Source organism: Crocodylus porosus, unplaced genomic scaffold (assembly GCF_001723895.1).
Source record: "Crocodylus porosus isolate Cpor-Errol unplaced genomic scaffold, CroPor_comp1, whole genome shotgun sequence".
Taxonomy (NCBI): domain Eukaryota; kingdom Metazoa; phylum Chordata; order Crocodylia; family Crocodylidae; genus Crocodylus; species Crocodylus porosus.
In genome coordinates this window covers 169190055-169212831 of record NW_017728906.1, presented here as the reverse complement: position 1 = coordinate 169212831, position 22777 = coordinate 169190055, and the positions used below count along the sequence as shown (strand labels likewise).

General features: G+C 43.7%; 1 protein-coding gene across 2 annotated transcripts in view; it reads left to right on the top strand.

The window, feature by feature from the left end:
- SGCG (sarcoglycan gamma) overlaps positions 1-22777 on the top strand; it is a 234021-nt gene that overhangs the window by 42385 nt on the left and 168859 nt on the right. For both annotated transcript variants that reach the window (XM_019530178.1, XM_019530179.1), the window contains one exon: positions 12503-12700. In XM_019530178.1, coding sequence (XP_019385723.1) covers positions 12506-12700 — 195 coding nt within the window. In that variant the 5' untranslated portion in view covers positions 12503-12505. The remainder of the gene's footprint in view (positions 1-12502; positions 12701-22777) is intronic.

Here is a 22777-nt window from a genome sequence, read left to right as displayed (position 1 = left end):
GAAAATACCTGTCAATTTCCTCCTCTGCCTCTTGGATTCCCCTCAGCCTGCTAACCTCCTCCTGGAGCTCCCTCACCTGCACCTCCAGGGCCCTAAGGCGGGCACCTGCAGGACAGGTGTGGGGGTCCCCAGTCCCTGCCCCCCCAGGCCTTGCTGGGCAGCTCCCGCAGCACTCCGTGTCAACACCATTGTAGGAGTTGCTGAGTTTCTAGCTGAGTTCGGGTCCTCTGCCCCAGGCTAGCAGGAGTCAGCCTCTGGGCCCCTCCTGCTCTCCCTCCGGCGCGAATGCCAGCGCAAACACCGGCGCGGTCTTAGCCTGTTTGCGCGGCTCGGGAGCGCGGCTCCCTACCGGCTCAGCTAAGAGGGATCCGGGGCACTTCCCCTCCGGATCTGGCTCAGCTGCGTCGGTCCCTCCGCCCCACTTACCTTAGAGGGATCAGCTGCTGCCCCTGCTGTTGCTCCGTTCGCCTCTGCTGCTCTCACCTCTGCTCCAGGTCCGGTAAGGGGGCACACATGTGTGTAAGACAAACGTGTGCCCGTGTCCTTCCTCTCCCCGCTGCTCCTAGCTCCCAAATGCTGCTTGTTGTTTGTTCATCATTTGGAGTAGAAGGAATAGTTCTTTGCTTTCCTTGCATCTAATTGTTTTTTCATATTTGATGGAAGATACAAAAGAAACTACTAAAGAGAGAAATGTTACCATGTCAGCAGCATTTGTATGTAGGTTTCAGTCTGTGATTTCTGCCTATTCAAATTTCTTCATATTTGCAACAAATACATGGTTTAGGAAACTTTAGTTCCATTCCTAAAATTTGTTATAGTAGTCAATTATTAGATGTTTGTCCTAGCAATGTCACTGTTTGCAGGCCTTTTCACAAGAGAAGTCTGATGTGATATATTGCATGCCTAACATAATAGGCATGCAGTGAATCAACACGTTAAATCAACTTTAACACACTTACCTGTTCAAATATATAAACTAAAGCACCTTTTAAAAATTCATTTTAGAAGTTCCTAGAGGACAAGGGCATTTATTTAGGTGAACATCATGCCTATGTTATAGTAACATAGGCAACATCCAGACAAGCACAGACATTTGGTTTCCCTGGGGACAAGTAGCAGTGGTGTACCTTGCACCACAGCTACTTGTCCCTGGCGAACATCTGTGCCACGCACACTTTGGCCTGTGACAAGTTACCATGGGAGTAGTAGGAGAAGCTGGGGCCAGCACTGGGCTGGCCCCAGCAGCCTTACCTGGGGTCCTGGGTGTTGGTACTGGATTTGGACCCAGCCCCTATACCTTTGTTCTGGGAGAGCACAACCCTTAGACCAGGGGTGGGCAAAATGTGGCCTGAGGGCCAGATGCGGCCCACCAGGCCATTCTATCCAGCCTGTGGGGCCCCTAAAAAATTTAGAAAATTTATATTAATCTGCCCTGGGCTACTTGTCATGAGGCCCTCAATGGCTTGCCAAAACACAGTAAGTGGCCCTCTGCCCAAAATAATTGCCCAACACCTGCCAGTTGATAATAGGCTTATTTATTGATACAGAGTGAAAACACACAAACAATAATATAAACATCAAACAATTCTATGTCTAGGGCTGTCATCAGAGTCGAAGTACATTGGGTCAGGACTCAGGCTCCCCTCTGAGTCTGTCTCTCTTAGGTGTCAGCAGCTGAGGTCCACAGTCCCACCCCCACCCTGTCCAGTGGAGTCCATGAGATGGGCTACTGGTATGCCCTCAGTCCATGGTGGCCTTGGGGACCCTTCCCGAGGGATGGGGATGGAGATGGGGACCCCTCTCAAGGAATAAAAGGAGGGACAGGGAGGGATGGAACTAAGGGAGGGACCAGGAGGAAGAAAGAGGGACAGGGAGGGACTCTTTGTTAATCTCAAGTCTCTGCTTTTGTATTTTCCTTCCCTCTTGATGATTCCTGATGACTCTCCATTCATGGCTGTCTCTGGTTGGTTGTCTCTCTCTGGTCACATAGCCTTCTGGGCCTTCTCCTAATTTGGTCTGTTCCCCCAAAACTGGGACTCAACCCCCCTGCTGCTCTGGGGCCTTGTAGCTGGTGTCACTTATCTCGTGTTATGGGACAGTATAATACATACTTCCTTGGTTCCCAGGGTGTGTCCTTGTTGTGTTAGACAACCTGTCTGCCTTGAAGGCTGTGTTCTCATGTTATGGCATGCCCCCCTCAATTCTCAGGCTGTGTCCATTCATTGGCCTTGTTATGCTAGACCACCTGTCTGCTTCCAGGGCTATATGGAACTCTGTGTGTGAAACCCAGGCTCTTAGAAACCAGTTAACCCTGCTGCCCATTTTGAACCCTTATAATTCATATATCTACACCTTTAAATGCCATTTTCAAGCCAATACTGGGGCCTCCAGGGCTGCAGCAGCAATGATCCTGCTGGGCAGAGCCTGGCTGCCAGCCTCAGTGCGGCTCTGGGTGGCCTGGCTCCACTTTTCAGTTGTGCATGCTGCCTGTGCATGCGCTGCTCCTTTTTTTCCACAGGTTTTTTGACCCCTAGATATCCGAGGGTCAAAAAACCAATGGGAAAAAAAAATGGAGCAGTGCACTCAATAGGCAACATGCCCTTGAAACGCAGAGAACACCTGACTGTGTGGTATGTGGCACTGCAGACGTGCTTGTGACGCCACGTACTACATGGCCACACTTGGATGGATGCGCCTATAGTGTTTAACTTTTGGACTTGGAATTCTCATATAATTCAGCACATTTTTAAAGTGAAAGCTATTCATGAACAAACTGAAATATAGCATAGCTTGTGAAAAATGGGAATACAGAACATTACTCAATACATGCAGCAATTTTTTTACCCTGACTAATTATAGTAAGCAGGAAACTCCAATCTTACTCTGTTCATTTATCCATTGTTGTTACATATTAAAGTTCTAATATTATTAATACATTTTCTGAAAATGTGAAGTGATGTCTGGGATTTCAGTAGTTGAGAGGAAGCTCAAGAAGCATAGATTACTTTTGACCTAATAGCTGTAAACTTGATAGTATAGAAATAGATAACTTGCAGTTTGGCCTATACAAATTTATTTTATCAGACTGTCAGTGGAATGGAATAACCACTTTATCCTGTTAATCATAAGAAGCACATTAAATATATTCTAAAGAGAAAAATACCTTTCCTCATTTTTAATTAAACAAATGAACAAACCAAGATAAAACAATATTAAAGTTGCAAAAGTAATAATTCAAAAGTTATAGAATGACAGAATTAGGGTTAACTGTACAGGGCCTAGGTATCCCCAGTTAGGCTTTAGTGTGGAGTTGAGAGAACAAATCCACGCTCTTCCATACTTCCAAAATACCTGATAAAACTATCAGACTACCCCAAAATATACTTTCTTCAGAAACTTCTAGCTGTGTCTGGGTGTCCTCTCAGTTTCCCATGTATATCTAAAGAGAGAACCAAGGTTCTAAAGGCCACTAGATACAAAAAAGTTTCTGCTGGAAGGCCTCTCCCCCAAATTTCATAGGAATGAAGGGGTGGGGGGTGGGGGCAGTTTGTGATGTGCAGACCTGTTTACTGCCATACACCAGACATGACAGATTCCCCAAAAACTAGCATAAGTCAATTGTCTCCCTATACTCAAATATGAAAAACTGCCTGAGGAAGCTCCCAGCTACTGATCTATATCATTCTTATGTATGAAAAGTAATGTGGAGTTCTTCTGGGTCAGCTCTCAACCCTCGTCAAGAGTATACCCTGCCCAGAAAAGAGGTTAGCTTCAGGCCTAAACATTGTTACTACAGTCAAATTCTACTTCGTACAAACCATAATAAGGCAGACTTCCAAAGAAAACAGAAGATTGCAATAGTGATGGTTAACTTCTTTTCCATTTATGATACAATATAGAGGTACAGATACGCCAATATAGGTGTACAGATACCTCAGTATAGAGGTAGAGATACCTGTTGCTTAATCTTTCCAGAGTCATCAAGAGCTGTTCTACCTTAAAGCTTTTTTCCTCCCTTAGAGGCTTGGAGTATTGTGCTCTTTTTTGGTCTGGCAGCATTCAAACTAATTGTTTAGATGCTACAATGTTCACCTTAATTAGAATTCTTAAATTGACACTTGTTAACTTGCAACTCTGTTCCTATCTAATGTTCAGAGATGCAGAAATGTGCCTCTGGAACAGGGGTGGGCAAAATACGGCCCACAGCCTGGAGCCGGCCCACAGAGGGACTTTGTCCGGCAAATAGTAGGTCCCTCAGTCTGGCCCGGCCCAGGCGCCATTTGGCCTGTGGCACATCCTATTGCCCCCGGCAGTGGGGCTGCAGCTGGAATGCAGCTCAGGTGGTGATGGCTCCTTCCAGCTGCTGCCATTGCTGGTCCCAACACTGTGGTGCTGGTGGGGACCTGCATGAATGGCCCTGACCCTGCCTGACCTGCACCTGCACTCCACTCACTTGCCCACAATGAGTAGCAGCAGCAGCTGGACAGAAGCTGATACTCAGCACAAGGTGGAGAAAAGTAGCCCTTCACCAGTGCCACTCCTCTTCTTGCTGCAGCTCCTCTACACTGCCACTGCTGCCCCACTGGGTGGCCCAGACTTGGCAGTGATGGTGGCACAGAGGAGCCACAGAGCAGCCCAGGTGTGGGCTCTGAGTGGCTGCAGCAAGAAGGGCCTGGCAGCATTGAGAGGGAAGGGCTGCTTTTCCCCGACGTCAAGCGGGAGCTTCTGCCCAGCCACTGCTGCTGCCAAGTGTGGGTGAGCAGTCCGGAGCAGGCATGGGGCTGCTCCACTCCAGCTGGGGTGAGTCTAAAGTGGGTGTTGGATGGTCCAGGGTTGGGGTTGGGACTTTGTGCACTGTTGGCAGTGGCAGGGAGGAGCTGCAGGGTGCATGAGCTCCCAGCTGTTGCAGTAGGGGGTAGGGAGGTGCTGACCAGCCCACAGCATATCCCCAGAACTGCCTATGTGGCCCGCTAGCCAAAATAATTGCCCACCCCTGCTCTAGAAGCTATCAAAATCTTGTCTGAAGTCCTAAAAACCATTCCTGGCTTAAGTGTATACTTTTGTATAATCTGGTCACACATTGGAGTGCAATTTGAAATGACAAGCAATTTGTTGCTGAGACCTCAAGGAAACTTACTGGATTTTCAGCCAGATTTCAACTTCCAGTAAAGTAGCCAGAAGACACCTATGACTCTAACTTTCAGGAGACAATTTTTAAGCTAAGAATATTTTAACCTTTGTTTTGGAAAGTGGGGGAATTGGGTGACTGAGATCTAGAAGCTGGGTCTCCCAGTCTTTGAGAAAGTGTGCTAACAACTAGGCTAGTGAGCTCAAAGATGAGAATATTCTCCTTCTCTTCCTCCTTCATTGCCAGTAGTTGTTGTTTTTTCTTCTGGTCACAGTTTTGGAGACTTGCATGCGGTTATGGATCTATGTGGGTAACCCTATTCCATCACAGTGTATAAGTGTCTATAGCAGAGCTTTTTGAGTATGTAAAGAAAGACAAGCATCTCAAGAAAGGGCAAGCAAGGCTATACAGGTGGAAATAGTAAGAAAAATTCATGTAGGTGCCAAAAATGCCATTTGCCTTGCCACATTTGGATGTATAAAAATGAAATAGGGTTTGCTCCGATATGTTTTAAAGTAAGTCTGGAGGATCTCCTGCTAAAAGACTTCATAAATAACTAGACAGAAGAGATAACTCTTCATCAGACATACCACAGTGTAGAGCATTATTGCCCCCCAAAGATTTTGCATTTAAAATGGAAGGATGAGGAAAAATGAGAAAAATTTAGTTCTGTTTAGTGTTTTTCATGACATTTACCAAATATCTCATGTAATAAAACCAAAATGAAGCCTTTAAATTTTAATCATGGTGCTGTCTTGTAAAAAGTGTGACTGCACTGCTGCAACTTTTGCTTTCCTCCTCTTTGCATACATTATGCATTTTGATTTCTAGCGTAAAGAATTTGCCTACACATGCAAAAATAGTTTTAAGTTGTCAGTATAAAGTATGTTAACAAAGGGCTTCTGTTGGTAGGAAGTCATGGTGGTAAGTATGTTATGCTCACAAAAAATATTTTAACTGGGTATTTTGAAAACTACAGTAATAACATACCCCAAAGTTAAGAACATATGAAAGCTGAAATTCATGACAGCTGACATCCAGAGGAGCAAATTAATATATAAAGCAAAGATGATTCCTTGCTATCCATCTACATTAAATTGTAATACTATGTTATATTTTATGAAGCTGTTTTTCTACACTGGACAATAATCACTTGACCCAGGATTATTTCCCATTTTCCTTCATCGCCTTGAATATAAACTAGCAAAAATAGAGAAAAACCTGTTACCTTGAGTCTTAGTCCAGATAGTTAATCAAAATACACTGTACTTCAAAAGATACTGAAATTATTCTACTTATATTTAGCATTAAATTGTGTAGCAGCTGGTGTTACTATTTATTGACCAGCATGGTTCCCTGACTACTTTTCCAAAGGGTTGTTGACAGGAGCATGTTGATAAACTTTAGTCTGTGTCTTGGTGTACAGAATACCATAAACCATATGGTTTAAAGTGTTAATTGTTTATCTTATTCTTTGAAATGATATTTGCCTAAATTAGTTCCATGTGGTTTAGAATATAAGAAATATACTCTGAGTTAAAATTGTTGGATGTAAGAATATAAAGTTGTATGATGTAAGAATATAAAAATATGTCATAGATGATAAATATATCTGGCACACCAAAATGTATATTTCTATTCCAGTTTTACACAGAATTGACTGCTGACTAAAAATGTTGTCCCATTTACATTTCCAAATGTTACATAGAATTATATAGCTTGATATTTCATTTTAAATTCTGTGTATGAAACAGATTTACAAATGACCTTAAAAATAGTGAGTGCAAAGGTTCCCAAGTAAATATAATATTAACATTATATTTAATATCAGCACTATGTTCACTTAATAACATCATATTAATGTGTCTATCAAGTCTTCCTCTTCTTGTTGTGTACTTATCCTGTTTGTAGCACAGAATCATTTAGCTGCCACCGAATAAAAAACTAATGCATAGCTTAATGTACGATAATTATCTCTGATAGATTTTAAGACAAATATGCTGTAAGCTTCTAGAACTAACCTCTGTCAGTTTTTCTTGTTCAGCTGTCAGCTGCTGCTTGGATCACACTATGGAACTAAGCTAAATGTAGGGGAAAAAGGAAATATTCCACTATCACATAAAAAAGCCTCAGAGCAGTGGTTCTCAATCTATTTATATTTGAGACACCCCTTAGAAAATGCTAATTCTTAGTTTTCACTGATTTATGACTACAGAAAAAATAATAATAGAACAATTCTGTTGCAAAGAACACATAAAATCCCCTTCCAGGTTAGAATGGTGTTTATGTTATGGATGCCTAGTCTAAAATTCTAGATTTATCTTGTGAATCATGTTTGGGCACATAACAGTGCTGACATTTCATGGCACCCCATGACACCTTTGAATAGATCTCAAAGCACCCCAGGGTTCCATGGCACTCGGTTAAGAGTCACTGCCTTGCGATATCTTAGCCTATACTAACCAGCATATACTTGAAGCTTGTATGCACTAATACCAGGTGAAACATTAAGAAACTAGAAAGCTGAAACATAGTCTTCTCTACAGAGCTTTCTAAAACAGGCTAAATAGGGAAGGTATGTTCTAATGACTCAGGACCTACCCAAATCAAGAAGGCAGGCATTCAGCTGCCATTTTTGCAGGCTTATCACCTCCCCCATGCCTCTAATTGGCCAAGGGGTTGTGGTGGCCTACCTCTTATTGCTGATTGGTTGAGGGGGCTTTCTGTCATGCAGACCCTCCCGTCACTGCTAATTGGCCAAGAGGGCTGTCTATCATGTGGCCCCACCCCTCATCACTGACTGGCCACCCCTCATAACAAGATTAACAATAGGACATGGCCCTACCCCTCATTGCTGGTTGGTGGAGAGGGACAGGGATGCACAACAGGCAGCCCTCTCAGCCAATCAGCCATGGGGTGTAGCTGCCATCTTGACAGCTCCCCTTTGCACCTGTGTGTCACGTCTCCCTCAGTGGGCTGCAAAGCTGGGCTGCAGTGGTCATGAGGCCTGCTTACACCCCAGGGAATTATGCAATTCTACACCCATGTAATTTTGCGTATAAAATGTATGACTGCACATAATCATATAATACTTCATAATTCTCCAGAGTGTAGCTGTTGAGTGGAGAGGGGAGCTCCTGCATACAGGACGAGGGTGTGGGGTTTGTGGGTGGGTGTGGACCACAAGCCCCTCCCCCATGGTGCACAGCCCCTTCTGCTGGTGGCAGCAGCCGCAGCAGGCAGCGGGCCCTTGAAGCATTCATGGCTGCAGCAGGCACAGCCCCCCAGCAGCACTGCAGCTGAGTCCTGGGGGCTGCACATGGTGGCACAGAGCTGACCTGGCCCATGAGCATGCAGCTTCAGGTCAGGCTGGGCTGGCTATGTGCCAGCATGCCAGGTTCATGGCACTGCAGGTGGGAGCTGTGTGCCAACAGGCCAGGCTGGGCCAGCTACATGCCTCCATATGGGGCTTCCAGCACTCCAGTGGGATCACAGATCCACATGTGGAGGTATGGAGCCCACCTGGCCCAATGGAGGTGGAGCCACGAGCCTGGCTCAGCCCAAAGGCATGCAGCTTCTGCCTACAGTGCCGTAAGCCCTAGATGCTGGCACAGAACCAGCTCGGTCTGGTGTGAAGGCATGTGCCAGCAGGCTAGGCCTGTTCATGCTGCCATGAACCATGTGCCACCTCAGGACTCAGCCAGAGCTGCACACCACCAGGGAGCTCTGCCTGCTGCAGTCATGAGCACCCCAAGGGCCCACTACCTGCTGCTCCTGATGCTGCTGCCAGTGACAGGGGCTGTGCATAAGGGAGGTGCGTGTGTGGTAGGGAGCCTACACCCACTCACAAACCCTATACCCACCCACACACACCCACATAAACTCTACTTACTCCCAAACCCACCCCCTTTCAAACCCCACACCCTCCCACACCTGCACAAACCCCACCCCACAAATCCCGCTCACGCATACCCCACCCACCTCCAAACCACACCCTACACCCTTGCCACACACAATATAAAAGAGTCTGACTATTTTAAGCTATTATGCAACTACCTCTATATGCATTATGAAAAGGCACATACCATATTTCACAGTATATATGTCGGGTTTTGAAGCCCAGTTTTTGGGGCTTAAAAATCCACCTTGACTTATACACCATGCCACATCAAAATATCAGGCATGGGGCTGGGCTTGGCACTTTGCTGGCTCAGTCCCATCCCCTGTGAGCAGCGCTGCCTGGGCTGCAAAGGCATTGGTCACAGAGGAAGGGGCCACACCAGCTGATTGCTGAGCTTGGCCCCATTCCCTGCAAGCAATGCTGGACTCGATGCTCAGCAGTGCCACTCACAACAGACAGGGGCAGACTTGGCACTTGGCTTGCATGGCCTCATCTCTTGAGAGCCTGGCACTGCTTCCAGGGAATGGAGACGGTGATGGGGACAGGAATGGCGATGGGCTCGGGCTGGGCCAGGCTCCCTTCAGTGTTATTGGTGATAAAACACATACATTTTTCCTCCTTTTTTGAGTGTGGCATAAATATAATCTTTGAATGTTTTCAAGAGTTATAGTTATTTTGAACTAAAAAGGTAAACAGATGTGTTAAGTGATGAATGAGATCAGGACTAGCGTATAAAGGATTGACATGATAACTTGTTCAATGAATGACAGAAAGGCTTTATTTACTACAAGTATTCACTGTTAAATAAACCTAAAGTAAAGCAAAGTCCAGTATATTTAGCCAGAAAAGTCATAGTTTCTTACCAATACAGGCAAAAGAAGCGGTCTTGGTCTCTCCTGCTTTTCAAGGTGTGGATCCATTCACCAGACAATCACCTGGGTGCAGTAGCAGTTACTGTCAGAGTGATTTCTCATTCTTGAAGCACACCCTGTTAGCCATTTCATTCCTCTTTTTTACCCTTTAGCTCAGCATCTTGAAAGCATTCTTGTAGTTGTGTAAATCAAGAGAGAATCCCAAGCAATAATTAACACAAATGGTTCATTACTGGTTATCAGAAAGTCCCAGTTTTGATTGAATTACCTTCCTCAGTAAGAAGAGGTTATCCATTTTTACTAAGTTGGAACATATCAAGTAATTGATTAACAACCAAGAAAATCACAATATTTTTGAGCAGTTGTTCTTGGAAAATCAAGGGAACCACTGAGGCAAAAACAAGACACCTAACAAAGCCCATATGGAGAATCAAAGAATCATAGAAAATTAGAGTTAGAAGAGACCTCAGGAGGTCATCTAGTCCAGCCCCTGCTCAAACCAGAACCATTCCCAACCAGATCATCTCAGCCAAAGCTTTATCTAGCTGGGTCTTGAAAACCTCCAAGGATGGAGCTTCCGCCACCTCTCTGGGTAACCTGTTCCAGGGTTTTACTACCCTCTCAGTGAGAAAATTCTTCCTAATATTTAACCTAAAGTTCCCTTGCTGCAACTTGAGACCATTGTTCCTTGTTCTGTCATCTGCTACCACTGCCATCCCATCCTCTTTCAAACCCCCATTCAGTAGCTGAAGGCTGCTATTAAGTCCCCTAAGTCTCCTCTTCTCTAAACTAAATAAGACCAGTTCCCTTGCTCACAAGTCATGTCTTCCAGTCCCCTCATTATTTTTGTTGCCCTCCACTGGACTCTCTCCAATTTGTTCAAATCCTTTCTGTAGTGGGGGACCCAAAACTAAACACAGTACTCCAGAAGTGGCCTCACCAGTGCTGAATAGAGGGGAATAATCACTTCCCTTGATCTACTGGCAACACACCTACCAATGAACCCTAGTATGCTGTTAGCCTTCTTGGCAACAAGGGCACACTGTTGGCTCATATTTAGCTTATTGTGCACTGCAACATCCAGGTTTTTTTCTGCAGTGCTGCTGCCCAGCCCATCAGCCCCCAGCCTGTACTCATGCATGGGATTGTTCCATCCTAAGTGCAGGACTTTAAACTTGTCTTTGTTGAACCTCATGAGATTCCTTTTGGCCCAATCCTCCAAGTTGTCTAGGCCCCTCTGAATCCTAGCCCTACCCTCCAGTGTATCTACTACTCCCCCCAGCTTAGTGTCATCTGCTAACTTGCTGAGGATGCACTCTATGCCACCTTCCAGGTCATTGATGAAGACATTGAACCAACCCTGGGGCATTCCACTTGATACCAGCTGCCAACTAGACATTGAGGAATTGATTACTACTCTCTGAACCTGATGCTCCAGCCAGTCTTCTGTGTACCTTACAGTCCATTCATCCAGCCCATACTTCCTTAACTTGCCTGTGAGAATGTTGTTGGAGACCGTATCAAAAGCCTTGCTAAAATCAAGGTACACCACATCCACTGGTCTCCCTGCATCCATAGAGCCAGTCATCTCATCACAGAAAGCAATCAAATTAGTTAGGCATGACTTGCATTGGTGAATCCATGTAGACTGTTCCTAATCACCTAATCTCCTTTTTCCCTTTCTTAAATATGGGCATTATCCTCCTTTTTCCCTTTCTAAATATGGGCACTATGCTCTTTTCCAATCATCTGTGACCTCTCCTGATTGTCATGAGTTTTTAAAGATGATGGCTAGTGTCTCTGCAGTCACATCAGACAACTCCCACAGATGCCACAGATTTAAGTCCCACATCCTCCTGGGCTAGGGACAGAAATTACACATAAACTGGTATAATTCATCAGAAACTGATCTAAGTGTGTAACACAACAGAAGTTCAGTGCACATAAACTGCTTTCAAAATGGCAGGAATTGATTTAAGATAAACTTGGATGCATGTAATATCAGACCTAACTGATCCAGGTTAAATCGGTTTATTGAACTTCTGTCCCAGATCTCCTCCAGATTCAAGTTAACTCATAGTTCCCCAGCACCCCAGGATGCTTTTACCCTACTCCCTCCCCAGCAGGATGGGTGGGCTTGCCCAAACTGTCTGCTCCAGGTGAGCAGGGAGGTGTGCTCTACCATCCCCCAGTTTCTGGCCTGGGCCACTGCAGGCATGTGGCTGCATTTCCGGAATCAAAAGTAAATGTTTGCTTGCTTATCAGTTCAATCTCCGCAGTTTAGATGAACCAGCAAAGACTGAATTCAACCTTACTAGTTTTGACTGTCTGTACTTAGCCCTAGTGCCATTCTAATCCCTTTCTCCTGCCTGACCTGTTGCTCTGCTTCCTGTTCAGTGCTCCCTCCTCAAACTACTACTGCCCACACACAGTTAGGTATAACTTCACAAGTTTTATCCAATTGGCATTATTTGCTTTTAGAATAATATAATATAATAGAATAATATTTTGATATTTCATTGATGTTTCTTTTAAAAAATATATTTTAAAAAGAAAAAATTATTAATACAATTAACCATTCTCTGTTTTTTTCTTCTGTAGCAAATGGTACGTGAACAATATACCACAACAACACCAGGCACTAGCCTAGAGAGGCCAAAGAACCAATATGTCTACAAAATTGGCATTTATGGATGGAGAAAGCGTTGCCTTTACCTGTTTGTCCTCCTCCTGCTTATCATCCTTGTTGTGAATTTTTCGTTGACAATTTGGATTCTTAAAGTGATGTGGTTTTCTCCAGTAAGTACCCTTGTTAAGTTTCTGTCCTCTTCCTAGTTCCTATTTAAAGTATACTTCCTTGCTTGCCTTGTTCTCTTGCCTATTTCATATGCATGCCAACTTCTTCTTACATAATGCCTTCATACCGCATTAATAAGCATTTCCAGTTCTCTTCCAAAAAGATACATAGCAACCATATTTTACCATGTTAAAACACTTCAAATTCTTTTTTTCATCATAGTCTGTAAAGGAAATTTAAGTTATTAGTGATACCTGATATTTGCAGTTGTGGCAAAAAGTTCTGACAGATTTTATTTTACTATGGCCTCCAAGTTTATATTCTACCGTGTACTGTTTTATCTACTTTATTTATACACCCAGATGCCTTTACTGTTAAAATGTTGCTGTTACTAGTTCAGCTTCATCTCCTAGCTTCATGCAAACTCTAATTTTAATCACCTAATTTTCACAGTCTAAGACTTGAAATTGATTTAGCAAATTAAAGCTCAAAGATAAGTAATACTGCTTTAAGTTTTAGGCTAAAAAAATTACATTGCTCAACAAAGAAATTAAGTTTTTCACTACAATATATATTTTAATATGTATTGTGTAATTTCTCGTACAGTAGTTTAAAGTGTAATTTATATTGTCTGCAAGATGAAGCTTTACATAGAATTCAATAAAATGCCTCAGTGAATATCAAAGCTAAGTAAATTTGTTCCCTGTGCGCAGTCTGCAATACATGGATAATTTGAAAATACTTTTTACATGAAAAAGAATAACAATAAATGCTTACAGCTCTGCTTCTGCGATTTGGAAAAGTGTGTTATATTAAGGTTTCCATAATCTATCTATATTATGCCCCTGTCACTAAAAGAAGGACATCTAATCTTCATAGGGATATCTCCATGCTATCTCTGCTTTGTTTTACTACAAGCAGGTGAATTTTAAGTGCCACTTCCTTGATGAGATTATTACTGCTTAGATTTCCATCAAGCTTTTTCCTCCCCTTAAATTCTTTTCAATACTCTTACTGTCACATGTAATATAGATTCACATTTAATTTTCTATTATACAATTCATATGGAAGATGTGCACTTTATAATTGCACATCATGAATCACAGAGAATGTAAGTTGATAATATTTTCTTTATGTGGTTTAGATTCACAGTGAAAATTGGGTCCTCTACATTTTCTTTCCTTTGGTTTGGTTCCTTGTGTGGATGACTGGTAGCTTGTCTTCTTTGATATAAATCAGGTGGCAAAAATAAAATAAAAATCATCTAATTGTCCTCCTCCAGGAATTCAGTCTGTAGGAATCCCATATTCTTCCAGTTTATTCATGAAAAAGACATCAAAAGGCTGAGATACACTATCTTTAAGCCCTGGTAGCAGTAGCAACAGCCAGCAGGACAGGCAAATCAGGCTGTTTTGTTCAGGAGACTGTACTGTAAGGCAGTTCCCTGTTGAAGGGACCATGTACCTGAAAAGTCATTTTTCATTTTCAGTAGTTATTTGTAAGAAGTAATTAAGTTCATTATGGAATCAGATAGGGACAGCCAACCAAAACACAGGCATGTATCACCACTCTAAATGAAAGCATACATGAAGCCATACAGAAACGTGAAGCATATGGATGTAGGGGTCTTTAATATATATTATTTCAGTAGAAGTACATATATAAAAATCTAGAAACACCAAAGAAGGCAACAATGAAACCACATTCTCCCACTTTGTCCTCAAACACAACTATTTCAGATTTGGAAATTCCCATTACCTAGAAAGGCATAGCATAGCTATGGGCAGATGTATGGCCTCCCAATGTGGCTGTATATTTATGAGATAACTTGAAGTCCACTTCTTCCACAGGTACCCTCTCATCCCCATGATATATCTAAGGTACACAATGCATCTTCATCATATGACACATGGGAAGGAATCTCTACAGAAATTTCACTAGAAACTTAACACCTTCATTTCTCCATCAAACTAACTCTTCACTCCACCCAGCAAATTAATTTACTAGACACCATGTTGCAGATTTGCAACAGCCACACGGCCACCAAACTATCAGAAACTCGCCAATTGCCATAGCTATCTTCATAGCACCTGCTTTCATCTTAAGCATACCACTAAATCCGTTGTCTACAGCTAAGCTCTACATTATAACTGAATCTGCTCTGATCCCACCAACCAGGATAAACACCTTAAGGATCTCAAGGAAGGGATTCCTACCATTATAATAAAATCTCTGAACTGTAACCACTCAAATTACCAAAGCCAAACTCAGACTTTTCTCCAACCTGCTACAATACCAACCCCAAGACAAGGACAACAGAATACTTGTCACCTATAGTCCCCAGCTTGAACACCTTGGACACATCAATTACTTCCACCTCTCTCCACCACCCTAAAAAAGGATGATTATATCAAGATATCTGTGAGGAACAACCCTTTCCTGGTTGTTCCCCCAACCTCAAACAGTATTTCTAAAGCAGCAAGCTACCCAAACTTCTGTTCTCACCAAGGCGCTTCTCCTTGCAACAGACTTGGATGCAAGCTGTGCCAAACTGTGCCCCCTCAGCAATACAGACCCTATTATCTATGGGCTAAGAACATGGATTATAACATCTGAAGTGCATTCGGCTGCACCGTTACCAACATTGTATATGCCATCATCTGCTTAAAGTGCCCCTCTGCTGTCTATATTGGATCGACTGGGTAATCCCTACAGGTAAGAATGAGTGAACTGTGATCAGACATGAGTTCCAAAACAAAAATAAACCTGTAGCAGAACACTCTAACCTTCCTGGACATTCCAGCACTGACCACAGTCTAGCTGTTCTTAAACAACAAACTTTAGAAACCTTGAACCTAAAATTGCAGAACAAGAAATCATCCACAGAGTGAACTGTGTTAAGCGTGGTCTAAACAGGGACTACAGATTCTTATTCCATTACCAGAATTAGCTTTTCTGACCCCTTTGTCCCTATGAGTTTATTAGTTGTTTTCCTCTCCCAGCACTGCTCTCTGACCCCATTCCCTTCCTCCCTTCCCTACCTTTTGTATTCATATCTCTTTCTCTATTTAATGCACTACTCTATGGATATCCTTTCACAGCATTTGATGAAGTGAGTGCAGGATTGCATCTCTCGCACCTCTCTGATTTACTTAGTCTATAACAGGGGCTAGTAATGTTTTTGGCTAGAGTGCCAAAAACAACCCAGCTTCCACCCAGGCCCGGACTTGGCATGCCACAGGCAGATGGCAGGGGACCCACGAGGGGCCCCAGTCCTCATTGCTGGCAGCAGGTGCACATGCACAACCAGGTAGACAGTGAGGGAGGTGCCAGGGTTGTTCAGGATGGTGAGGGAGAGCCAGACCTCTTCCTGTCTGTGTGCCCTGAGGCATGTGCAGCTTCCCTGCTGCAGCTGCCCAGAGCCCAAGCTGGCTGTGGCAGGCAGCTGGGAGGCTGCAAACAGCTTCACTGGGTTCGGGAGCCCTGACTGGGCTCCACGGCGGTGGCAGCTGCATGCATGCTTCAGGGTGCATGGCCAAGGGACCTGGGGCAGCGCAACCCTGGCTCGTTCCCTGCCATTTGCCTGGAGATGTATGTGCACCCACTGTCACCATGGAGACTGTTCAGGGCTCTGGACCCCAGTGCAGCTGTTTGCAGCCTCCCAGCTGCCTGCCACAGTTGGCCCAGGTTCTGGGCAGCAGCTGCTGCCTGCCATGGGGCCCAAGCTGCTTGCAGCAGTACTTACAGCCTCATGGCCCCTTGCTGCAAGCAGCATGGGTTCTGTGGCTGACAGCAGAACCTGGGTTGGCTCTGGCATGCTGAGCAAAATGGCATCTCATGCAATGCTCTGGCATGCATGCCAGGGATTGCAACTCCTGATATATAAGCTGCAAATTTGCCTGTCTTCTGCCTGACTTCAGACTAACTAACTAGTTCTCACAGCAATCATAGTCACAGAAGCACTGATAGTGTGAATGATAAAAGGCTGAGGACAGAATTCTTTTTTCGTTTTGTGCACCTAAATGGTACCTTTTTAGCTTTACAAGTGGCATTTTTGGTACTTATGTCAGGTTATGATTTTATTGCTCCTGCATTATGGATGTATATATGTGGATGCACAGGTTGGGTATGTACATAGCTATGTACCTGTGTCCATTCTGAAAGCGTAAATTCATCTGAGTCATGAAAATGTAGCTGGTCATAAACCCAACTAAATAAGTATTAGATGCTGGAAAGGACCCTCCCATTTATTAACCCCAATAGCTGAATGATTAGAGCCTTTGCCCAGGAAGCTGGAGACCTGATTTCTAGGCCCTACTTTCTCCAAGGGTGTTTGAATCTATGTCTTTCTGACTTCCTAGTATAATGCTCTGACTACCGAATGAAAGGTTAGGCATTATTGTGATTCAGTTGTCTCTCCAGTGCTCCTTTAGAAGCTGGTCTTCTGGGCAGCCAAGAGAGGAAAATATGCGAGGCCAGGAAGAAGAGAGCAAGCTTGGAGAGAATGTAAGGCTCAGTGATTTAGCTGCTGCCATGGGTTTTAGCTTGGAGCCTTGCTCCTAGTTAGGCAAAAATGTCCTAGGTTATTGCTCTCCATTCATTTAATTCAACAACTATGAAATGCAAAGTGAGGGGTCTGGGGAATTCCTAACCTGTGACATGGTGGATTGAGCACTGTGCTGGGACGTTAACAAGATATGTGTTTAAGCATCCTGTAGGTGAGGGGGACCTATAACCCAGGTCTTTTCCTTTCTGGGCAAGTATCCTAACTGCTCAGCTATTAGGCCGGAAACATGGGAGGACCTTCCTTCCCCTCAGGACTTATGATCAGGTATGGGCTAGTGTGCAGTCCATTGTGCATGCTTAGTCTACATGTGCAAGCTTATATATCCACAGTACAGAGGCAGAGCAAAAAATGCCAAGGTGTACGGCTGAAAAACTGCTATTTAGGTGCACAAAGGGAAATAGAATTCTATCCTGAGAAAGGGCATTCAAATTTGGTGGTGACAGAGACAACTGCAAACTAAAAGGCTATTTCAACAAATTTAGACTTTTCCATGTATTGAAACTAAGTATTGGGGGGTCATTTTAATTCAAAGTCCTTTTGGATTTGGATAAATACAGTATGTGTCCTACTTCTCCAATGAAACCTAACTGTAACTGGGAAAGGATTCCATTCATTCAGAGTGAATGTTTTCTTGTCATCTAAAACAAGGGTTCCCAAAGTTTTTATGGGAACCACGCCCAGCAGTCACAGCTGACCACAGCCAGAATTTTTGGGCAGAAGACAGGTAAGAATACCCCCACCTCCTGGGCGGGGGGGGGGTGAGGAGCAAACCCTGTGCTGCCATGGCCCCTGCAAAAGGAGCTGCAGCCTCTCCTCCCAACTCTGGGGACACCGCAGTTTGCCAGTCCATGGCCACTTCTGGTCCAGCAGCCAACCATGCTGTGGACCAGCAGTCAACCCGCCACGGCCCAGCACCGAGCCGTGGCCCAAGGATTGAGAACCCCTGATCTAAAAGTTTACATTGTTTCTCCAATTCCATGGAAGAATTTGGATGTGCTAAAATAATTAGGATATCATTTTAAAGTATCAGTGTCGTCTTAGTAGCTGGTGAAACTTCCTTCTTGGAATGTACTATCTTGAAATTTAAAAATGTGAAACGTCATGAAATTTGAGTATCAATCCTTTTGAGAAAGATTATCATCTCTTAGCTTTAATTATACTGTTTTCAAAAGGAAATACTTATTGCCCATCAAATGCTTTTATAGTATCCATTACCAGATTAAAAAGTCATAAAATGTACTGCCAACTTTGAGTCAAATGTCAGAGTATTCTTTCATTCTGATATTTTCAGTGTTAGTAGTTAATACATTATAAGTATATGTTTATGATGTTCAGCAATCCAGAGAACAAGGTATGGCATTTTTTCTAAACATAGTACACAATTTCTAGACAAGACTGACTTTTAGAACATTTGATAAGAAAATAGCTATTGAAGCCAATTGTATACTCAAATAACTGTTCACACAATGCCAGTTTTTTTTTTAAAAAACAAGCATTTCTAATAGGATGTACAGATCTTGTGATGTCCCTAAAGACGGTCCAATAGCCACGTTGTATTCCTTGTAATGGAGACACAAATCAGCCAACTGCAGGGGTTAATTCTTTATTAGGGGTACATATGAGTATTTTCTCCTTTGGAAAGTAGCTTAATGACTGTAACAGAAAAAAGTATCCTGTATTCAAATACTACAGTATATTGTACAGCTGTGAAAAGATGTCCAGGTGGCTGTGCAGTAGAATTCATCCATGGAAGCTTCTCCTATTTCAGCCCAAATCCGTTAAGATTTTATTAAATGAAATGTTACATCCTTTAGACTAACCTAACTGAAGCATACATGAACCAATTGAATGAATCATGTTGGAAAGGATAGTTGAAGAGGCTTCAGGCTTCTTGAAGAGACTGAGACTAGCAAAAGGACATAGAGGAGGATCAAAAAGGATCTTTTTGAACTCCATTGCCTGAAACAAGTAGATAGTCAAAGTTACATGAATGTCCCAAAAGTTCCATAATTTTTTTTATCAGTGTTCTGAAGATTAGGTTAGAAAGGAACAACTTGACCTGAAAATGAAGTACTGCTATTCTGCTTTATACAGGTTTTTATAATACCCTCATCACAGTAGTATGTGAGCACTTTCTGGTAGTGCAAAATGACTAACCTGTCATTCTCTCTTTCATCCTCATTCAGTTCATTCCCTCTTTCATCCTCTCACTTGAGGAAAAATTGTGGGTGCAGTGCTTTGTGGCTTTATTTTTAACAGTAATACTCCCAAAAAAGGCAAAGATGAAGAAGTGAATCTTGCAGTTAGAGCAGAGGGTACTGAGTAGAGCTGTCTGGAAGCTGAAATTCACTTAAAATGAAAAATTCTAAAATTAAAGAAAAAAATTCCAGAGCAGGAAATCAAATTTTGAAATAGGAATTTCACAATTTCTGTTAAGAAAAGTTGAGAATTCCTGAAAACTGCAGGGAGTTTGGCAGTTCCAGAAGCATGGGCATCTAGGAGCTGGGATTGTAAGGGCTTCCAGGTTGCAAAGGACAGGGATCTTGGAAGTCCTGGAAAACTGGGCTGCTGAGTAATGGGGAAGCAGTGAAGCTGGGAACAATTTTCTCAGGACAAAAAAATTGTATTTTCTGGAAAAATTAATATTTTCTAGTAGAAAAAAAATATTTTTGCAGAAGCAATTTTTTCTTTGGAAAACTGTTCACACAGAAATTTCTAACCAGCTCTTGTGATGATGCTTAAGTCTGACAAACTAAGTTTGTGGGGAAAGAAAGGCATACATTCAAATGACTGTCCAAATGAAGCCAGAAAATCTTTGTCTGTTACTGACAGGGTCTGTTGAGTCACCTTTTAGTTTAGCCATTTAATATTCAGGATGGGAAAATTCCACCCTTAAAAAACTGAATATCTTGATTGAAGGGGAACTAAACAGTGGCCTCCATGTCAGCAGGTAGCAAGATCATAAGAAACACATTTTATGTTTTCAATACAAAAGGGAAGCAGGAGAAACAGAAGAATAATGGGAAATGGATTTTGAAACTTCTTTCTCTCATTAATGACCATAATTCAAGATGATTGTAGCACAGCAACAGAGAGGAGCAAAGGTCTGTGCCCCTCCCTTGGCCCCTTCCACACTCCACAGTATAGTGGGGATCAGAGTTTTCCATCCGCCGGCTTGGGGAGAAAACCTGCTCCCGATTGAAACCCAGAGAAGCCAGTGGATTGGCAGCTTGGAGCATGTGCAGGGAACTGAAGAGCAGCTGAAGTGACCAGAACTGGTGGAGAGAGAGAAAGAATGATGGCTCCTGGCTGCAACAGTCCCAGACAGGGGTAAGAGAAGCAACAGGCTCCTGTGTTTTTGTTACTTCTATTTCTGTTGAACTCCGGTGGATGTGGGGAGAGTGAAGGGATTGTGGAGCTCCCAGCCAGTGGTGCCCTGCTTTAAACATACAAGGCAACTGAACCGGCAAGCCTAGCCAGTCCCTAAATTTGGACTGTGAGTACAGTGAATGATAAACCCTTTTTGTCAGAGGATTGCATATCACAAAGGTGAACTGCTTCCTGTTACATGAATTAAGCTGTTATAGTGGGTTAGAAAGACAAGAGATGATGGCACCCAAAGGCCAGTTTAGGCTGGCAACCAAACCCAACTTAGATGCAGAGAACTCCAACCGCTTCAGGGCACCGCTGGTGGCAGATGTAAGAGGCCATGCTGCAAATCCTGCAGAGACAGCAACAACAGATAAATGAGTTGCTAAAAATCTAGGGTAGAATAGGTAGCTGATAGGCCCACAAGTTGCTAGTCTGCCAGCTAGCCTTGAACAAGAAGATGGTGGAAGCTTCTGGGGCACCAGGAGGAAGGATGGAAGAATTCTCCATGCCCCAGATGGTCCATAGGTAGGACCTAGAGACGTGCCTCATGTTTTTTGAAAGGATGGCAACAGTAGTGGGATGGGAGAGCTAAGTGGGTCTATTACCTAGATCCCTTCTTAACAGGCAAAGCTTAGGTGGCTTATGGAGCTGTCTCTCAGGAAGAAGCCGGGAACTACCAGATAGTAAAAGCAGCAATTCTGTACTGGCAGAGAATTACAAGCTGACATTTCATGAGAGCTAGATGCCAGATGAGAAATGACCCCAAATCTTACTACAGATAATTTGGGATCTTGCATAAAAGTGGCTGGATCCCAAAAAATTGGAAAAGATACTCCACTTAGTGTTAGAACAATTTAATGGAGACCTGGAGGAAGGAACCCAACAATGGGTGCCCTTGCACAAACTGCAGTCAGTGGCAGAGGCCTACACAGAAGAGGAAAAAAGTACATGGCAAGATAAGGGCACAAGGCCGTATTTGGCCATAGGCAGAGGAATAGCCGAACCTCACTTGGGCAGAACAAGAGAAGGACTGAAGGGCAGTATGGCAGGATAGATGTTATAAGTGTGGAGAGAGTGGCCACAGAGCAAGTTACTGCCCCCAGCTGAAGGGGCTACACTGGCCCTTGTAGAGACACTATATATTAATCAGGATGGCAAATAGGCTATTGAGAAGCTAGAGCAGATGCACTGTAGTTTTGTAGGGGAGGGCAACAAAGCCCACTAAGGCCTACAATGGAAGTAAAGCTAGAAAAGCTAACACTCTTTGTGGTAGTAGACACTGATTTGCACCCAGACCGCGGTGTGAACCTTGCAATATCCTTGTGGGAAAACTGGAAGATTGTGGGCTCAGCTGCTCAATGGTTCAGTGGGTGGGAAACTGGCTATAGGGTAGGACTCGGAGATTTCTCATGAATGGATTCATGTCATCTCAGCGCAAAGTGGCCAGTGGTGTCCCTCAGGGGTCCGTGCTTGGTCTGGTGCTTTTCAACAACTTTATCAATGATTTGGATGGGGGAGTGAAAAACTCTCTGGCCAAATTCACAGATTACACCAAATTATGGGGCAGTGTGACCACACCAGAAGATAGGTTGCTGATACAGATGGACCTGAACAGGCTCAAGAGTTGGGCAGATCAGAACCAGATGAAGTCTAACACTTCCAAGTGTAAGGTGCTCCATCTGGGGGCAAATAACCCTCAACATACATACAGGCTCAGAGGTGACAGCCTGACCTGCACCACAGCTGAAAGGTCAGGGTAATGATTGACTACCACATGAACATGAACCATCAGTGCAATGTGGTGGCCAGTAGGGCAAACAACACGCTGTCATGCATCAACCAATGCATTTCATGTAAAACTAAAGAAGCACTGGTGAGACCACTGTTGGAGTACTGCATCCAATTCTGGGCACCGCACTTCAGTAAGGACGTGGAAAAACTTGAGAGGGTCCAGAGAAGAGCCACCCATCTGATCAGGGACTTGCAAGGCAAGCCATACTAGGAAAGGCTGAGGGACCTGGGCTTCTTTAGCCTAAAGAAGAGAAGGTTGAGAGGGGACTTGATAGCAGATTACCACTATATCAGAGGAGTGCATCAGGAGCTCGGTGAACCAAGCTAGAGTACTCCTGCGGAAGACCAG